The sequence below is a fragment of the Ranitomeya imitator genome, chromosome 4, assembly GCF_032444005.1.
Source record: "Ranitomeya imitator isolate aRanImi1 chromosome 4, aRanImi1.pri, whole genome shotgun sequence".
NCBI lineage: Eukaryota > Metazoa > Chordata > Amphibia > Anura > Dendrobatidae > Ranitomeya > Ranitomeya imitator.
Window position 1 is genome coordinate 645556973 of NC_091285.1, and position 18586 is coordinate 645575558.

The 18586-nt window shown below is 49.3% G+C and overlaps 1 protein-coding gene across 1 annotated transcript in view; it reads right to left on the minus strand.

The window, feature by feature from the left end:
- Positions 1-13977, minus strand: part of PPP3CC (protein phosphatase 3 catalytic subunit gamma) — a 76582-nt gene extending 62605 nt beyond the window's left edge. Inside the window, exon 1 of the mRNA XM_069766980.1 lies at positions 13409-13977. Within this exon, the coding sequence (XP_069623081.1) occupies positions 13409-13463 (55 nt within the window). The 5' untranslated portion in view covers positions 13464-13977. The remainder of the gene's footprint in view (positions 1-13408) is intronic.
- Between the last annotated feature and the right edge of the window lie 4609 nt (positions 13978-18586).

Below are 18586 nucleotides of genomic sequence, written 5' to 3' on the forward strand. Positions count from 1 at the left end.
ATCATAATATAACACAGCCCATCCCCCATCGTAATATAACATAGCCCATCCCCATCATAATATAACAAAGCCCACCCACATAGTAATATAACATAGCCCATCCCCATTGTAATATAACATAGCTCATCCCCCCTTGTAATATAACATAGCCCATCCCCATTGTAATATAACATAGCCCATCCCCATTGTAATATAACACAGCCCATCCCCCATCATAATATAACACAGCCCATCCCCCATCATAATATAACACAGCCCATCCCCCATCATAATATAACACAGCCCATCCCCCATCATAATATAACACAGCCCATCCCCCATCGTAATATAACATAGCCCATCCCCATTGTAATAAAACATAGCCCATCCCCATTGTAATATAACATAGCTCATCCCCCATTGTAATATAACATATCCCATCCCCATTGTAATATAACACAGCCCACCCCCATTGTAATATAACATAGCCCACCCCCATTTTAATATAACATAGCCCACCCCCATTGTAATATAACACAGCCCACCCCCATTGTAATAAAACATAGCCCATCCCCATTGTAATATAACATAGCTCATCCCCCATTGTAATATAACATATCCCACCCCCATTGTAATATAACACAGCCCACCCCCATTGTAATATAACATATCCCATCCCCATTGTAATATAACATAGCCCACCCCCATTGTAATATAACATAGCCCACCCCCATTGTAATATTACACAGCTCACCCCCATTGTAATATAACATAGCCCACCCCCATTGTAATATAACATAGCCCACCCCCATACATAAAACACACAGATAAAAGGCAGATATGCTGACCTCAGCTGTGCCGCCATCTTTAATTGGGCCCTGATCGTGCATTTGTTTGGAGGCGTGGGCAGGTAAGCATCTCTGCCTTTTTCTTTGTGAGGCCACGCGTGCGCAGATGGTTCTTCTCGGCTTCCCGGGGCTTCAGGAAAATGGCTGCGGGATGCCGCGCGTGCGCAGATGGCGATCTCGACGGCCATTTTCCTGAAGCCGAGTTTGCATCTCGGCTGCAGGAAAATGGCCGCCGCGATCTCCATCTGCGCACGCGCGGCATCCCGCAGCCATTTTCCTGAAGCCCCGGGAAGCCGAGAAGAACCATCTGCGCACGCGCGGCTTCACAAAGATGGCCGCGCCCACCGATAAACGGCTGAATAGCGCAGATCGCGCTATTTTCCTTGAAGCTGCGCAGTGGATTCGCCACTTGGACATGCGCACACCACTACGCCACCAACGGAGATCTGGGGGAGAAACAGCGCTGTCACCACGCCCATATGACCTGACCAGCGTGAGTGACAGCCCAAAACGGCGACTTTACAAAGGTATTTCGGCAGCATAGGTGGGGAATAAAGGCTCCAAAATACACTAATGTAAAGCCCAACTCTGCCCCTATTTAACGCTATTTTTAGCTCTTCTTGAGACAGGTTCCCTTTAAAGTGTATGACACCCAGAGGTCTATTTCTCCAAGACCGCCGGTGAGCCCACATCAACCTATAAAGAATTGTGCTCATAAGATTTTAAAACTTTTTGCAAACTCCACATATGTAACATTTAAGAAACCCTGTCGTGTCCAACAAATCTTATTTACGTGCAGATATAGGGTGAATCTGCAGTCAAATAGTGTGAAAACCCTGCCAGGCCATCTTACTGGAAGAGCAGCTGCTGGGAGAACATGAATCTATATCCTCCCTGCAGCCGCAGTCATCGGGGCGGAGCAGGGAGCAGCCGTAATCGGCACTTTGATTGACAGCTCGCTCTACACACACATGCTACAGTACAGGCTGTCAATCAAGATATTGGGGAGTGATTAGAGACGGGATCACTGTGTAGTGAGCGGTGACTGCAACCACACCCTGCCCCGCCCCGATGACTGGAAGAGAGCGGCTGCAGGGTGGGTATATCTTCATTTTCCCCCTGTAGCCGCGTTTTCAATAAGGCAGCCAGGCAGGATTTTAACGCTTTTTTATCCTGCAGCTTAACCCTACACATGCAGGTAAATAGGATTTTTGCACATGACGGGTTCCCTTTAGGCACCTCTGAGCCATGTCCATTTTCTAGTCCATACATGACCAAGTCCTTGCCCTAGTAGCCAGATCGGGCTGTATGGTCGCTGCAATGCTTGACTTTGCAATCCGCTGAAGACATATACACAGTACTGCCAAAGTAAATCCAACCACACACGTTATGCCATATGGCTCCATTCAATCAACGGGAGGCCAAAAAGAGTGTCCTTCTGGCCTCCATCAGGAGGGTAAACCTTTTTTTTCTTTTATCCAGTACTGATTAGCGTAGTATATTCCATTATACCACACAAAAGTATACAGTAAAAAGCGTACACTGCGTAGCACATATGTCTCTCTAATGGGACCATATTAGTGATGTAGTGGGAGACATTGGAGCCCCTATGTGAAGAGAGTCTTAGAGAGGTCAGATAACGCTAGCGCCTCAACGGAAGAATAGTCTCAGTTTCTCACTGGCGACCAAACTAATTGGTGCCTTCTAATTCCCACTTAATAGTTATGACATATGACTAGAGTATGACTGGTGATGATCTGACATCTGGGACCCCCACAGATCAAACAGCGGGGCTCCAGAATCATGTTAATTGGGCTCTGTTGTGAATACAGAGAAAATCATTGGGGCTCTGACAGTCGGACCCCCGTTAATCACTAAATGATATATCTTAGCAATAAGCCATCATGTACAATAGTGAGGAAATACCGGATTACGTACCGGTAATGCTCTTTTATAGAGCCCACGACAGCACCCACTAGAGAGAGGGGATCCGCCCCTAGGAACAGGAAACCTACAGAGAGATAAAAGGGGCGGCCCCCCCTCGCTCCTCAGTTGTTTTACAGAGAATAGGAGGAACCGCCGCCAGGTTTTAGTTAACAGGTTCAGGTATATCCATATATATATACATATTTACAACCTTATGCTACTTTCTTCTAATATTTACACCTCACCAAAGAAGCACCACGTGCGACTATATACAGAAAAGGGAGGGATGTGAACGGGTGCTGTCGTGGGCTCTATAAAAGAGCATTACCGGTACGTAATCCGGTATTTTCTATTCGCCACGACAGCACCCACTAGAGAGAATTTCAGAGACTATAGACTGGGTGGGTTTACTGAGTCAAGGACCGATACCCCAAAAGTCAGATCAGAAGCAGAGGACAGATCTAATCTATAATGTTTATAGAAGGTATTAGGTGAAGACCAAGTTGCAGCCTTACATATAAGGTCTATTGGCACATTCGCCCTTTCTGCCCAGGAAGTCGACAAGGCTCTTGTAGAGTGCGCTCCCACATGCATTGGAGGATCTTTCCCTCCAGCTTTATACGCCAGGATTATGGCCTCTCTGATCCAGCGAGATAATGTGTTCTTTGTCACTCTGGTACCTTTGGTTTTACCCTGGAAAGACACAAAGAGAGCCCTACTCTTCCTCCAGTCCCTAGTTCTCTCTAAATAGGTCAGGACAGTCCTTTTAACATCTAGGGTATGAAGTCTTTCTTCTTCTGGAGTTGAGTGGTTCTCATAAAAGGTAGGTAACAAGATCTCCTGGGTTCTATGAAAAGTAGTGGCTACTTTAGGAAGATAACAAGGGTCTGTTTTCAAAATTATCCTATCTGATGTTACAGATAAAAAGGGAGGATCTATAGATAATGCCTGGAGATCACTCACTCTTCTAGCAGAAACTAATGCCACTAACAATACCGTTTTCAAAGAAATATTTTTTAGTGAGGCTGTATGGAGAGGCTCAAACGGTGGCTGTGTCAATGCTTCCAGGACTATGGATAAATCCCACTGAGGTACCTGCGGTATGCTAATTGGTCTTGAACGCTCACAGGCCGATATGAATCGGGATATCCACCTATTACCCGCAACATCATAATTAAAAAGAGCTCCTAAAGCTGAAACCTGGACCTTCAGAGTGCTTACGGAGAGTCCTAATTCCAAACCCCTTTGTAGAAATTCCAACACTGGAAATATAGGAACTTCAGATGAAAGTTGTGAAGTATGGAATTGAAGAAATTTTCTCCAAATTCTAACATAAATTCTAGTAGTTGAAGGTTTTCTACTCTTCATAAGAGTGTTAATTAACCCACTAGAAAACCCCCTTATACTTAGTAACTGCCTCTCAAACTCCAGGCAGTCAGGTTCATGCCCTTTGCCTGAGGATGGAGGAATGGTCCCTGAGAGAGCAAGTCCTTGGACTGAGGTAGAATCCACGGGTCTGACACTGACATCGCCCTCAGCCATGAGAACCATGGCCTTTTGGGCCAGAATGGGGCTATTAACAGAACTCTTGCGCCTTCCTCCCTTATTTTTCTTATTACTATAGGTAATAGATTCCATGGGGGGAAAGCATAGGCCAGGTCGAATGTCCATGGTACTTGGAGGGCATCGAGTATGTCCGGCTTGTCCTCCCTGCATAGAGAGGCAAACCTCCTGACCTGACGGTTGGCTCTTGTGGCGAATAAGTCTATTTGAGGAACACCCCATCGAGCTGTTATTAATCTGAAACTCTTCCTGTTCAGCATCCATTCTCCCTGATGAAGAGTGTGACGGCTGAGGAAATCGGCATGAAAATTGTCTATGCCTCTGATGTGCACTGCTGACAAGGATAGCAGATGGCCTTCGGCCAAGTCCATGATGTCTGAAGCCACTTTTCTGAGTTTGTCCGACCTTGTACCTCCTTGATGGTTCAGATACGCCACCGCAGTGGTGTTGTCGGAGAATACTCTTGTGTGTGAGCCGCTGAGCTGAGGAAGAAAGTGAAGTAGGGAGTAGTATATAGCCCTCAACTCTTTGACATTTGAGGAATTATTAAGTTCTGAACTGGACCAAATACCCTGGACCCATTGATCCTGAAAATGTGCCCCCCAGCCTTCAGGACTAGCGTCTGTGGTCACTATACTAGAAGGAGTGATTACCCATAGAACCCCTCTCGAAAGATTTTTCCGATTCAACCACCACATAAGGGAGTGTACTACTTCTGACGTTAGGAAAACTGTTTTATCCAGACATCCTCTATTTTTAATGTCCTCATCCAATACAAATTTTTGTAGATGCCTAGTATGGAACTGCGCCCACTGGACCGCAGGAATGCACGATGTTAGAGAACCTAGTAGTGACATGACATTCCTTAATGACATACTACGCTTTCTGATCGCTAAGGACACTTTATCGAATATGGAAGTTTTCTTATCCTCAGGAAGCTTGCAAATCTGGTCAACTGAATCTAGAAGGAGCCCAAGGAATTTCTGACACGTTACTGGCTGGAGTCTAGATTTTTCCCAATTAACCAGCCAGCCCAGGTTTTGTAACGACGACACTACCTCCTGTAACCTCTGCTCACACTGTAGGGAGTTCTTACCTACAATCAATAGGTCATCCAAATACGGAATGACCAAGGTATCTTTTATCCGTAAAAAGGACATTACTTCCAGTAGCAATTTTGTAAAAACCCTTGGGGCCATAGATAAACCGAAGGGCATTGCCCGGTATTGTAGATGACGAATTTGCCCTTCTATACAAACTGCTACTCGAAGAAATTGCTGATGTAAATGGTGTATAGGAATATGGTAATAAGCATCTTTTAGATCCAATACTACCATGTAACAGTTCGGAAATAGATTTTTTATGGCCGAACGTATGGATTCCATTTTAAATGTTTTGGGTCTTATAAAGGAGTTCAGTTTTCTCAAGTTAATTATAGTTCTGAAAGAGCCATCAGGCTTACTAATCAGAAATAAGGGAGAGTAAAATCCCCTCCCTATCTGGGAAGATGGAACCTCTACCAGCACTTGTTTGAGTAAGAGGGATTTAACTTCGGTTTCAAGTGCCTCTTGTTGAGGCCTGGATCTTAAGGTGGTAAGGAGGAAGGAGTCCGGAGGCCTTCTAATAAAGTCTAATGTGAGGCCTGAAGATATTAAATCAATGGCCCATGGATTAACCGTTATGTTTTTCCACTGCTTACTAAATTGTTTTAGTCTTCCTCCCACCGGTGAAATATAATCAGCGGAATTTATCTGCTGGCTTGAAGGGCCGTTTATTGAACAAATTTCCTCTTTGTTTGAAATCCTTGTTATTCCATCGGTCCCTGAAGCCTCCCTTCCTTCCGAATGGTGGCTTCTTGAACGCCCTTCTGTAAGAAGGAATAAAGGGATTAGGGAACCCCTTCTTCCTTTCACCTGCCTTAGTGAGAATTTCGTCTAAGACCGTTCCAAAGAGGTACTCACCCTGGCAGGGTATAGTACACAATTTAGCCCTGGACTGGGCATCCCCTTTCCAATTCTTTAACCATAAAGCGCGCCGTGCCGTATTAGTGAGGCTGGCTGTTCTGGCTGCTAGGCGGAGAGAGTCTATAGAGGCATCAGAAATGAAGGCTGCCGCCCCCTTAATCAAAGGAATAGAGGCACGTAGTTTGTCCCTAGATACACCACTCTTAATATTTTGGTCCAACTGCTCCAGCCAGACCAGCATAGATCTACTAGTGGACGTGGCTGAGATCGCCGGTTTAAATGCCGTGACACAAGCTTCCCATGACCTCTTAAGCAGAGCGTCTGATTTTCTATCCATGGGGTCAGGCAAGGAGCCCGCATCCTCTACGGGTAAGGAGGATCGGCGAGAAGTTGATGCTACAGCCGCATCCACTTTAGGTATTTTTGACCAAACTGCCAAGTCCTCATCATCAAAGGGGTACCGCCTCTTACATGATACCGGTACAAAGCCCTTCTGTCCTTTAGCCCATTCTTTTTTAACAAGGTCTTTAATGGCCTGATTCACAGGGAATACTTGGCCCTTTCGCTGCGATAAACCTGCGAACATGATGTCCTGTGGTGTCTGGGGATCTTTAGACTCTGACACCCCCATTGTTCCTCTTACAGCTTTAACCAAATTATTTACATTGTCTGTAGGAAAACAGACATAATCTTCCTCCTCCGAGGAATCCAATCTCTGAGAGATGTCTGAGTCCACCTCTCCACTTTCTGCTGATGTGTCGGCTATAGGTGAAAGAGTCCTTCTACTTCTCCTTTCCATATTAACCGCCGGACTACCCCTCAAGGACTGAAGCTCTTCCCGGATCATGAGACGTATGTCATTCATCCTGACCGAACTCTCCTGCTGTAAAGTGTTATCAATGCAATGTTGACATAGCTCCTTAATATATGAGTCAGGTAGGGGCTCATTACATATCTTACACTGCTTATGTTTAGATTTTGACGTCCGCTTAGCCTATAAAAAAGACACAAGCAGAGGAGACTACTGTAAGAGATATGAAGCTATATATACACTTATCCGGAAAACAAAACATATACCGGCTGCAGAGTTGTCTGGTCGGCCTGGGGTTTGGAACGGGACGATTTTTTCCCTGATTTATCCGTGGAATCACTCATTTTTGAGTGTCCGCTGATTTTCTTATTAGCATCACCACTAGGCAGGATTACAACCTCCAGTGGGCGCTCAATATCTTCCTGAGACGACATGGTGCGCACAGTGCCATGTGTCTCCAGCCTTATATAGAGCCGTTCTTACAAGGGATACACGCCCCCATGTTTCCTCCCCCCTTTTTTTTTTTTTTTTTTACCTGACCAACTTTATTGGTCCTCTCCACCGCTGTTGAGCGCCAAGCGTCCACGCCAGCATGCTCAGCTGACCCCGCATACCCGGAAGTTGCCTTTACATCCGGGTACGCCGACCATACAGCGCCTGCATGTGCGCTCGCGCGTCTTCCTTCTATGCTGCAGAGGAAGAGAAGCTCCTGCTACCGCGGCCGTTCATGCCCCACTGTGGCCGGAGGGTAAGCGCTTTCTATAGCGTCACTTACTTGGTGTGCTGACGGGGATTCTTTAGGCAGTGGAGCAAAAACCAACGGTCTCCCAACAGGGAGACTGTTGTAATCCCGGCATGCTGATGCATCCAGATGAGGGGGGAACCAACAGGAACCCCCGTCTCTGATGCTCGCTCTGGGGCCCCTGTCGCTCAACAGAGACGTACAGGCTGTGTTCCAGGCGAGCTTTTCCTCTTCTTAGCTGCAGAGATTCTCTCTGAGGGTTCCCTCCTTGGGAACAGGAAACCAACTGAGGAGCGAGGGGGGGCCGCCCCTTTTATCTCTCTGTAGGTTTCCTGTTCCTAGGGGCGGATCCCCTCTCTCTAGTGGGTGCTGTCGTGGCGAATAGAAAACCTTATTTGAGGCAAAGTCATTGCATTATTCCACGGCAATAAGGTATCAGGAGTGATCTATGCCACGTTACATAAAAGGTCCAGAAGTCTCCAGCAAAGACGCCACTTTGCTTTGCCAATCTGTGTGCAGGTACACTATGCCAGGCATTCCCCGGGCGTGCGGATGTGAAAGCAGGTGTGCGACGCCAAGGAAGAACAGGAGGCTTTTGTGCTCTGCTTACTGTAAAATGATAGCACCACGGAAGCAAAAACACAGAGCCCTATTTACCTTCATACTTGTCCAACTTCTCGAAAAGGACAAAACAATATGGTCACCTAGTTGGGAGAAGGAGATACGGCACCGGATATTTGGGCAGATCGGTAATTCAGGAGGCTGAGCGAGGCGGGTAACAACAAGCACTGGGGGGTGGGGCAAGGAGGTAATGGTGGCCATGTGAGCTGTCAATCACCTAACCAAAAATGAATGTAACTAAGAAAGACCTGAATAGCATGGGTAATTGTCCTTAAAGGGGCTTCCCATCTTGTGATGTGATGGCAAATATATCGCTGGTACATGCAATAACATTAAAATCCCTGACATAGGATCATAATATAAGGGGGCACAGAGTAGTGGTGGAAGCTCTAAGACCCCTTTTTATTTATCCTTATAAGCATGGTCCCATTTAATTGAAAGTGGCTGCGCAGAGGGAAGCCAGTGTGCTGCTGTGCAGAGGTAAAACAGTCAGGAGGATGCAGCGCCACACCAATGCTATGTCCCTCCATTCTCAGAATAAGCAGGGGTCCAATAGGCTGGCCCATCACCCATCAAAATGGAACGGCTTTACGCATTGATTTGAGCCATCACTTGACAATTCCCCTTTAAAAAAACATTCAAATGGTAGAATGAATGAATAGGAAACCCTGAAGGTTAAATGTCAGAATGACATGTCATAAAATATACAGCAAAGGTGTAATCAATGGTAGGTAAGTGGCAAAATTCTTGTGGAAGTAAACTATTAGAAATGACCATGGGGGAGCAGCTAGGATCCAGCGTGCTAGGATCAACAGACGGGAACATTCATGGGGAGGTAGCTAAGAAAGGCCATGCTGTGGAAAATGTGGAACCGCCATGGGTGAGTAGTTCGGGCCAGATATGCTAAACTGAACCCATAGCTTGGTAGGACCACACTGCAGCCTGTTAGGAACAGCTATGGGTGACTTTCTAGGGCCAATCATGAGAAAAACTCGAAAAGAAGATCATGCTCTAAATTGCTGGCATATCTATGAGCAAACTGAACAGAAAGTAACATCTACGGTTCAGCAACTAACAAATGTCATGATGTCAACAGCTTGGAATGGTCCCAGCTGAGTAATTATAACCAACCATGGGGGCAGTAGTTAAAAGTGACAGAACTGTAAATAGATAGGAGCAATCATGGGTGACCAATGCACCCTAAAACGTTATCAGTCAAAAGTACATTCAGCCAAAAGATATGCCTCCTGACTTCCCACACACATGCACACTCAGATCCACTGAGCGTGCATGCGTTTTAAGAGAGGGGAAAAAAAAAGTAAAACTAAATTCAACATGCCCATAGAGGAGAGTCCAGAGGTCCCCATAGATATCAGATGGTCGGACTATTGCATGGATATAACCGACCTTGCCTGGAGGCTTTAATTAAGACAAACCATGGGATAATGAAGGAAACAGTTAAGGGTTAAATAGGAGGACAATACAGGGTAATTAAGACCGATCATGGGGTAAACATAACCGTAGGGATCTATCACAGAAAGTGTGTATGGATGAAGGATGCTAAGAGGAGCCATGGTACTTGTCAGCTGTACTTAATTTACAGGCGGTCGTTTTTTAGAAGGGGAAGGGGGGGGAAGGAGGGAGTCAGATCAATGGGAAATATGGTTACAAAGGTCATCAGGTCATGGAGATCGTAAAAAAAAGTCATCAGGGGTCACTGATGTTTTCCTATGATGATCCACAATCATATGTGATGGTTTTAGCTGAGCATAGACCCCTGATCTGATAGAGATTTCCATCATTTCCTAAAACTGGGATTTTCTGTAAGCATTGGTAAAGGAAATTGCTCCGATATTAAAGATCATTACAGTTAGATGTTCATATAGGGAAAACTTCACCGTCAATAGAAGGGTCCTAACCTGACCAGAGGGTCCTGTCTGCAGGTGTTCAATTTCCCTACAGCACCACCACTGTGGAAAATGTATCATTACATGGCACTCAATCAAATCAATGGCCGGTCTATGTAATGCTGGACAGGTCGAGTCCTCCAAAGAGGGAGACACTGTTTACAGCCGCCCACGGAGGTTCCTGATTGGGGGTCCGTAATGTTCTAGTCCCCACAGATGCACAAGGGTCAGAGGTGGCATTAGTCAGTATTAGGATCGGTGTCAGTGGGGTCAGGCGGTGGGATCGGTGTCGGCGGGGTCAGGCGGTGGGATCGGTGTCAGTGGGGTCAGGCGGTGGGATCGGTGTCAGTGGGGTCAGGCGGTGGGATCGGTGTCAGTGGGGTCAGGCGGTGGGATCGGTGTCAGTGGGGTCAGGCGGTGGGATTGGTGTCGGTGGGGTCAGGCGGTGGGATCGGTGGGGTCCGGCGGTGGGATCGGTGGGGTCCGGCGGTGGGATCGGTGTCAGTGGGGTCAGGCGGTGGGATCGGTGTCGGTGGGGTCAGGCGGTGGGATCAGTGTCGGTGGGGTCAGGCGGTGGGATCGGTGTCAGTAGGGTCAGGCGGTGGGATCGGTGTCAGAGGGGTCAGGCGGTGGGATCGGTGTCAGTAGGGTCAGGCGGTGGGATCGGTGTCAGTGGGGTCAGGCGGTGGGATCGGTGTCAGTAGGGTCAGGCGGTGGGATCGGTGTCAGTAGGGTCAGGCGGTGGGATCGGTGTCAGAGGGGTCAGGCGGTGGGATCGGTGTCAGTAGGGTCAGGCGGTGGGATCGGTGTCAGTAGGGTCAGGCGGTGGGATCGGTGTCAGTGGGGTCAGGCGGTGGGATCGGTGTCAGAGGGGTCAGGCGGTGGGATCGGTGTCGGTAGGGTCAGGCGGTGGGATCGGTGTCGGCGGGGTCAGGCGGTGGGATCGGTGTCAGTAGGGTCAGGCGGTGGGATCGGTGTCAGTAGGGTCAGGCGGTGGGATCGGTGTCAGTAGGGTCAGGCGGTGGGATCGGTGTCAGTAGGGTCAGGCGGTGGGATCGGTGTCAGAGGGGTCAGGCGGTGGGATCGGTGTCAGAGGGGTCAGGCGGTGGGATCGGTGTCGGCGGGGTCAGGCGGTGGGATCGGTGTCAGAGGGGTCAGGCGGTGGGATCGATGTCGGTAGGGTCAGGCAGTGGGATCGGTGTCAGAGGGGTCAGGCGGTGGGATCGGTGTCGGTAGGGTCAGGCGGTGGGATCGGTGTCGGCGGGGTCAGGCGGTGGGATCGGTGTCAGTGGGGTCAGGCGGTGGGATCGGTGTCAGAGGGGTCAGGCGGTGGGATCGGTGTCAGTAGGGTCAGGCGGTGGGATCGGTGTCAGAGGGGTCAGGCGGTGGGATCGGTGTCAGAGGGGTCAGGCGGTGGGATCGGTGTCAGTAGGGTCAGGCGGTGGGATCGGTGTCGTGGGGTCAGGCGGTGGGATCGGTGGCGGTGGGATCGGTGGCGGCGGGGTCAGGCGGTGGGATCGGTGTCGGCGGGGTCAGGCGGTGGGATCGGTGTCAGTAGGGTCAGGCGGTGGGATCGGTGTCAGTAGGGTCAGGCGGTGGGATCGGTGTCAGAGGGGTCAGGCGGTGGGATCGGTGTCAGTAGGGTCAGGCGGTGGGATCGGTGTCAGTGGGGTCAGGCGGTGGGATCGGTGTCGGCGGGATCGGTGTCGGCGGGGCCAGGCGGTGGGATCGGTGTCGGCGGGGCCAGGCGGTGGGATCGGTGTCAGTGGGGTCAGGCGGTGGGATCGGTGTCAGTGGGGTCAGGCGGTGGGATCGGTGTCAGTGGGGTCAGGCGGTGGGATCGGTGTCGGCGGGGTCAGGCGGTGGGATCGGTGTCGGCGGGGTCAGGCGGTGGGATCGGTGTCAGAGGGGTCAGGCGGTGGGATCGGTGTCGGTAGGGTCAGGCGGTGGGATCGGTGTCAGTAGGGTCAGGCGGTGGGATCGGTGTCAGAGGGGTCAGGCGGTGGGATCGGTGTCAGTAGGGTCAGGCGGTGGGATCGGTGTCAGTGGGGTCAGGCGGTGGGATCGGTGTCGGCGGGATCGGTGTCGGCGGGGCCAGGCGGTGGGATCGGTGTCGGCGGGGCCAGGCGGTGGGATCGGTGTCGGTGGGGTCAGGCGGTGGGATCGGTGTCAGTAGGGTCAGGCGGTGGGATCGGTGTCAGTGGGGTCAGGCGGTGGGATCGGTGTCGGCGGGGTCAGGCGGTGGGATCGGTGTCGGCGGGGTCAGGCGGTGGGATCGGTGTCAGAGGGGTCAGGCGGTGGGATCGGTGTCGGTAGGGTCAGGCGGTGGGATCGGTGTCAGTAGGGTCAGGCGGTGGGATCGGTGTCAGAGGGGTCAGGCGGTGGGATCGGTGTCAGTAGGGTCAGGCGGTGGGATCGGTGTCAGTGGGGTCAGGCGGTGGGATCGGTGTCGGCGGGATCGGTGTCGGCGGGGCCAGGCGGTGGGATCGGTGTCGGCGGGGCCAGGCGGTGGGATCGGTGTCAGTGGGGTCAGGCGGTGGGATCGGTGTCAGTAGGGTCAGGCGGTGGGATCGGTGTCAGTGGGGTCAGGCGGTGGGATCGGTGTCGGCGGGGTCAGGCGGTGGGATCGGTGTCGGCGGGGTCAGGCGGTGGGATCGGTGTCAGAGGGGTCAGGCGGTGGGATCGGTGTCGGTAGGGTCAGGCGGTGGGATCGGTGTCAGTAGGGTCAGGCGGTGGGATCGGTGTCGGCGAGGTCAGGCGGTGGGATCGGTGTCAGAGGGGTCAGGCGGTGGGATCGGTGTCGGTAGGGTCAGGCGGTGGGATCGGTGTCGGCGGGGTCAGGCGGTGGGATCGGTGTCAGAGGGGTCAGGCGGTGGGATCGGTGTCGGTAGGGTCAGGCGGTGGGATCGGTGTCAGAGGGGTCAGGCGGTGGGATCGGTGTCAGAGGGGTCAGGCGGTGGGATCGGTGTCAGAGGGGTCAGGCGGTGGGATCGGTGTCGGTAGGGTCAGGCGGTGGGATCGGTGTCGGCGGGGTCAGGCGGTGGTACCTCGGACAGGACGCTCGGTGCTGGACAGCTTGTTCGGACCCCGTGGTGCTGACATGGTGGGACGTCTCTGGTGGCGGCCGGGCAGGTGTCACTCTCGGCGTCTGTCACTTGCTCGCCATGTCCCGGCCTCGCCTGCTGACAATGCGCTCTCGGCTGTCTCTGGAGTAGGCCTGTCACTGTCTCCTGTGTGAACTCTCCTCACATTGCTGTGTGGCAGGCCTGTCTCTTCTCAGCTGATAATCTCTCTGTCATCCTCCTCCCCGCGCTGTAATTCTCCGTGCAGTCCCGGCTGTCTCTCCCTAGCACATGGAATGGTGTACAGCACAGCGCTCTCTGCCTGGCTGTCTCTTCCCCTCCTGTCTGCCTCTCTCTGACAGCCTCTCCGTATGTCGGGCGCGTACCCCCCGCCCACCTACCGGTGTCGGGACCGCGCCCGCAAGATACGCCCCCTCACTCGTCGGTCACACGCTTAAAAACTACATTTCCCATAATGCACTTCCGGAAGAGGCTAAGTACATTCCCCAGAGCACGACGGGCTGCAGCTGCTGCACATTGCTGTGACTGCGGTCAGAAAGCAGAGCGCGCGTCTACTATCAGAGCTAACCAATCACATCCCTTCTTTTAATTGTTCACCATAGCAGGAGAAATAGAAGCTACACTCTGATTGGTTGCTAGGGACAGCTGCTCTCTCAGCACCCTCATAGTAACAGCAGAGCAGAACCCCCAAATATAAAGTACAGGACCCCCACTAAACCCCAAAATTAACGTCAAAACTCAGAACAGAACCCCCCCCCCCACACATAAAATAGTCCCCATATTAACGCCTTCACTCTGGAGCCATCTTTCTCTCTTGCTTTTACTCCCTTCCTTCAATAAGCCATAACTTTTTTTTATATGAGGATTTGGGTTTTTTTTGTGGGACGAGCTGCAGTTTTGAATGACACCGTTCACTTTGTTATCTAACATACTGAATAATGGGGGGATCCGAATTTGTTGAAATGAGGGTAAAAAAAAAAAAAGCACCATTCCGTCATTGTCCTTTTTTCATTGTGGTACACGTGACCTGGCGACAGCTTCCCCACTTAGTAACCACTTGTGTAATTTATTATTTTAGTGCTTAAAAAAAAATGAGAACTTTAAAATGATTTGGGTTTGTGACTCCATCTTCTGAAATTCATGTTTTTTTTTATTATAGATATGTGAGGACTTGTTTTCTTTTTTCTGCTCTGTTTTGTGTGGCGGTGTGGCATCTGTGGTGGTGGCGGCCCTTCCCGTCTCTGCTTCTGTCTCCAGGTGGCGCCGCGCTCTTGTTGCGGACGACATGAGGCGATTACTCTGGTTCCGTGTTCGTAGTGACTTGTAGTTCTGTCTGTACTGGGAGATCAGGAGTTAATTTTTCGGTGTTTCTTTCCTTCCCTGTGGCTTGGGCAGGGCTGCAGGCTATTTAAGCTCCTGGAAGGCTGCAGTCCACTGCCAGTTATAAATTGTTCCTAGAGAACATCTCCATTTCCTCCTTTGACTCTCTGTAGACCTTTGTTGTTTTTTTTTTTATCGCGGCTCGATTTTTGACTCTCCCAGGATCAGGGCTGTGGAGTCGGAGCCCATTTTGGTGGAGTCGGTGTCATAGAAATTGAGGAGTCGGAGTTGGAGGTTTGGCTTACCGACTACACAGCCCTGCTCCTGACTTGTGATTTTATCCCTGTACTGATCTCCTGTTTCTGACCTGGTTACCGGACTATTCTACTTGACAGCCCGCACCACCGAATGGTGGCCCCAGCCTAGGTATCCTTGTAAAGTCCATATCCATGTATAAGGGGTTAAAGGGTGAAGACAAGGGCAACTCCTAGGATCTGGAAAACGGAGTAGCTAAAGCCAAGTTTGTTTCTGGTAGCCCTCTTTACAATTGACCATGTACAGTACTCCCGTAACAGTACGACTGGCCCAATGGATCCCCTCCAAGCGGTGGTGGATCACATGCTAGACCTGGTCCAAGTTCATCCAGGATCTTTCAGGGTGGTCTCAGCAGCATGAAATCACTCAAGTCCAAGACCCTGAAGCACCGCCCTTGATTTTTTGTTAATCTGCCTGACAGATTTTAAGGTGACCGTAGGATTTTTTTTTACCTTTAGGGAGAGCTGTCGCCTGTAGTTCCTACTCTACCCCCCCATTTGTCTGAGAACCAGTGTGGGACACCTCATCACCTTGCTAAAGGATGACCCTCAGGCTTGGGCCTTTTTCATTTCTCCGGACGCTCCAGAGTTCTCCACAATTGACTTTTTTTTTTTTTACTCTTATACAACCACCCTGACTGAGTGGCTTTCTCAGAATCAGAATAAACTTATCTCCGTCAGGGACGACGTCCTACTGAGGAGTACTGTGCTAAATTTCAGCGCTCGACCATACAGGTCCTTCTCAAAAAATTAGCATATAGTGTTAAATTTCATTATTTACCATAATGTAATGATTACAATTAAACTTTCATATATTATAGATTCATTATCCACCAACTGAAATTTGTCAGGTCTTTTATTGTTTTAATACTGATGATTTTGGCATACAACTCCTGATAACCCAAAAAACCTGTCTCAATAAATTAGCATATTTCACCCATCCAATCAAATAAAAGTGTTTTTTAATAACAAACAAAAAACCCATCAAATAATAATGTTCAGTTATGCACTCAATACTTGGTCGGGAATCCTTTGGCAGAAATGACTGCTTCAATGCGGCGTGGCATGGAGGCAATCAGCCTGTGACACTGCTGAGATGTTATGGAGGCCCAGGATGCTTCAATAGCGGCCTTAAGCTCATCCAGAGTGTTGGGTCTTGCGTCTCTCAACTTTCTCTTCACAGTATCCCACAGATTCTCTATGGGGTTCAGGTCAGGAGAGTTGGCAGGCCAATTGAGCACAGTAATACCATGGTCAGTAAACCATTTACCAGTGGTTTTGGCACTGTGAGCAGGTGCCAGGTCGTGCTGAAAAATGAAATCTTCATCTCCATAAAGCATTTCAGACGATGGAAGCATGAAGTGCTCCAAAATCTCCTGATAGCTAGCTGCATTGACCCTGCCCTTGATGAAACACAGTGGACCAACACCAGCAGCTGACATGGCACCCCACACCATCACTGACTGTGGGTACTTGACACTGGACTTCAGGCATTTTGGCATTTCCTTCTCCCCAGTCTTCCTCCAGACTCTGGCACCTTGATTTCCGAATGACATGCAAAATTTGCTTTCATCAGAAAAAAGTACTTGGGACCACTTAGCAACAGTCCAGTGCTGCTTCTCTGTAGCCCAGGTCAGGCGCCTCTGCCGCTGTTTATGGTTCAAAAGTGGCTTTACCTGGGGAATGCGGCACCTGTAGCCCATTTCCTGCACACGCCTGTGCACGGTGGCTCTGGATGTTTCCACACCAGACTCAGTCCACTGCTTCCTCAGGTTCCCCAAGGTCTGGAATCGGTCCTTCTCCACAATCTTCCTCAGGGTCCGGTCTCCTCTTCTCGTTGTACAGCGTTTTCTGCCACATTGTTTCCTTCCAACAGACTTACCATTGAGGTGCCTTGATACAGCACTCTGGGAACAGCCTATTTGTTGAGAAATTTCTTTCTGGGTCTTACCCTCTTGCTTGAGGGTGTCAATGATGGCCTTCTTGACATCTGTCAGGTCGCTAGTCTTACCCATGATGGGGGTTTTGAGTAATGAACCAGGCAGGGAGTTTATAAAAGCCTCAGGTATCTTTTGCATGTGTTTAGAGTTAATTAGTTGATTCAGAAGATTAGGGTAATAGGTCGTTTAGAGAACCTTTTCTTGATATGCTAATTTATTGAGACAGGTTTTTTGGGTTATCAGGAGTTGTATGCCAAAATCATCAGTATTAAAACAATAAAAGACCTGACAAATTTCAGTTGGTGGATAATGAATCTATAATATATGAAAGTTTAATTGTAATCATTACATTATGGTAAATAATGAAATTTAACACTATATGCTAATTTTTTGAGAAGGACCTGTAGGCTCACAGTGGAATGACCAGGCCCTTCACCATCGGTTTCGAACTGGGCTTTCAGATGAAATTAAGGATATGTTAGTCCAGGTTTCTTCTCCTGACTCCGTTGACTCAGCCATGTACCTGGCAATCTGGATAGGTGTGCGCACAAGCGTAGACAGGAACCCACTTCTGACCCTGTATTTTCTCCAAAGATCTATATACTGATTACTCTTACTGAGGAGCCCATGCACATTGGCGTGTTTCTTGATGATGTGACGCAGAACAGAAGCTGCCGAATGAATTCTGAGGTATTCAGAGCCATATTGTGTGCTCAAATGCAGCCAAACTGATTGGTTGTCGTTTCATACTACAGATGGACAGTGACCCAAAACATAAAGCCAAAGCAACCCAGGAGTTTATTAAAGCAAAGAAGTGGAATATTCTTGATTGGCCAAGTCAGTCACCTGATCTCAACCCAATTGAGCATGCATGTCACTTGTTAAAGATTAAACTTCAGACAGAAAGACCCACAAACAAACAGCAACTGAAAACCACCGCAGTGAAGGCCTGGCAGAGCATCAAAAAGGAGGAAACACAGCATCTGGTGGTATCCATGAGTTCAAGACTTCTGGCAGTCCTTACCAACAAAGGGTTTTCAACCAAGTACTAGAAATGAAAATTTTTTTTAAAATTATTTACTTGGTCCAATTACTTCTGGTCCCTTTAAAAAACAGGGTGGCACATGTTAAGGAGCTGACACTCTTAAACCCTTTATCCAATTTTAATGTGGATACCCTGAAATGAAAGCTGAAAGTCGGAACTTCAACTGCATCTGAATTGTTTTGTTTAAAATTCATTGTGGTAATGTCTATAACCAAAATTAGAAAAAGGTTGTCTCTGTCCAAATATATATGGACTTAACTGTATTTGCCCCATGTAGTGCTGCACAAACATTGAATATAGCCCCATCGGATGCTCCATAGAACAATATGCCCCTTTGCGGTTGCTGGGATTAAAAAAAAAAAAACCACCATACTCGCCTCTAAGGCCCTTGGCACTTGCAATACTCACCGGTCCTTGTTCCGGTGCCGCTGTGTCTTCCGTGTCCTCTGCACTAACGTTCAGGCAGAGGGCACGGACTAACCACGTCACCGTGCCCTCTGACCTGAGCGTCACTGCAGAGGAC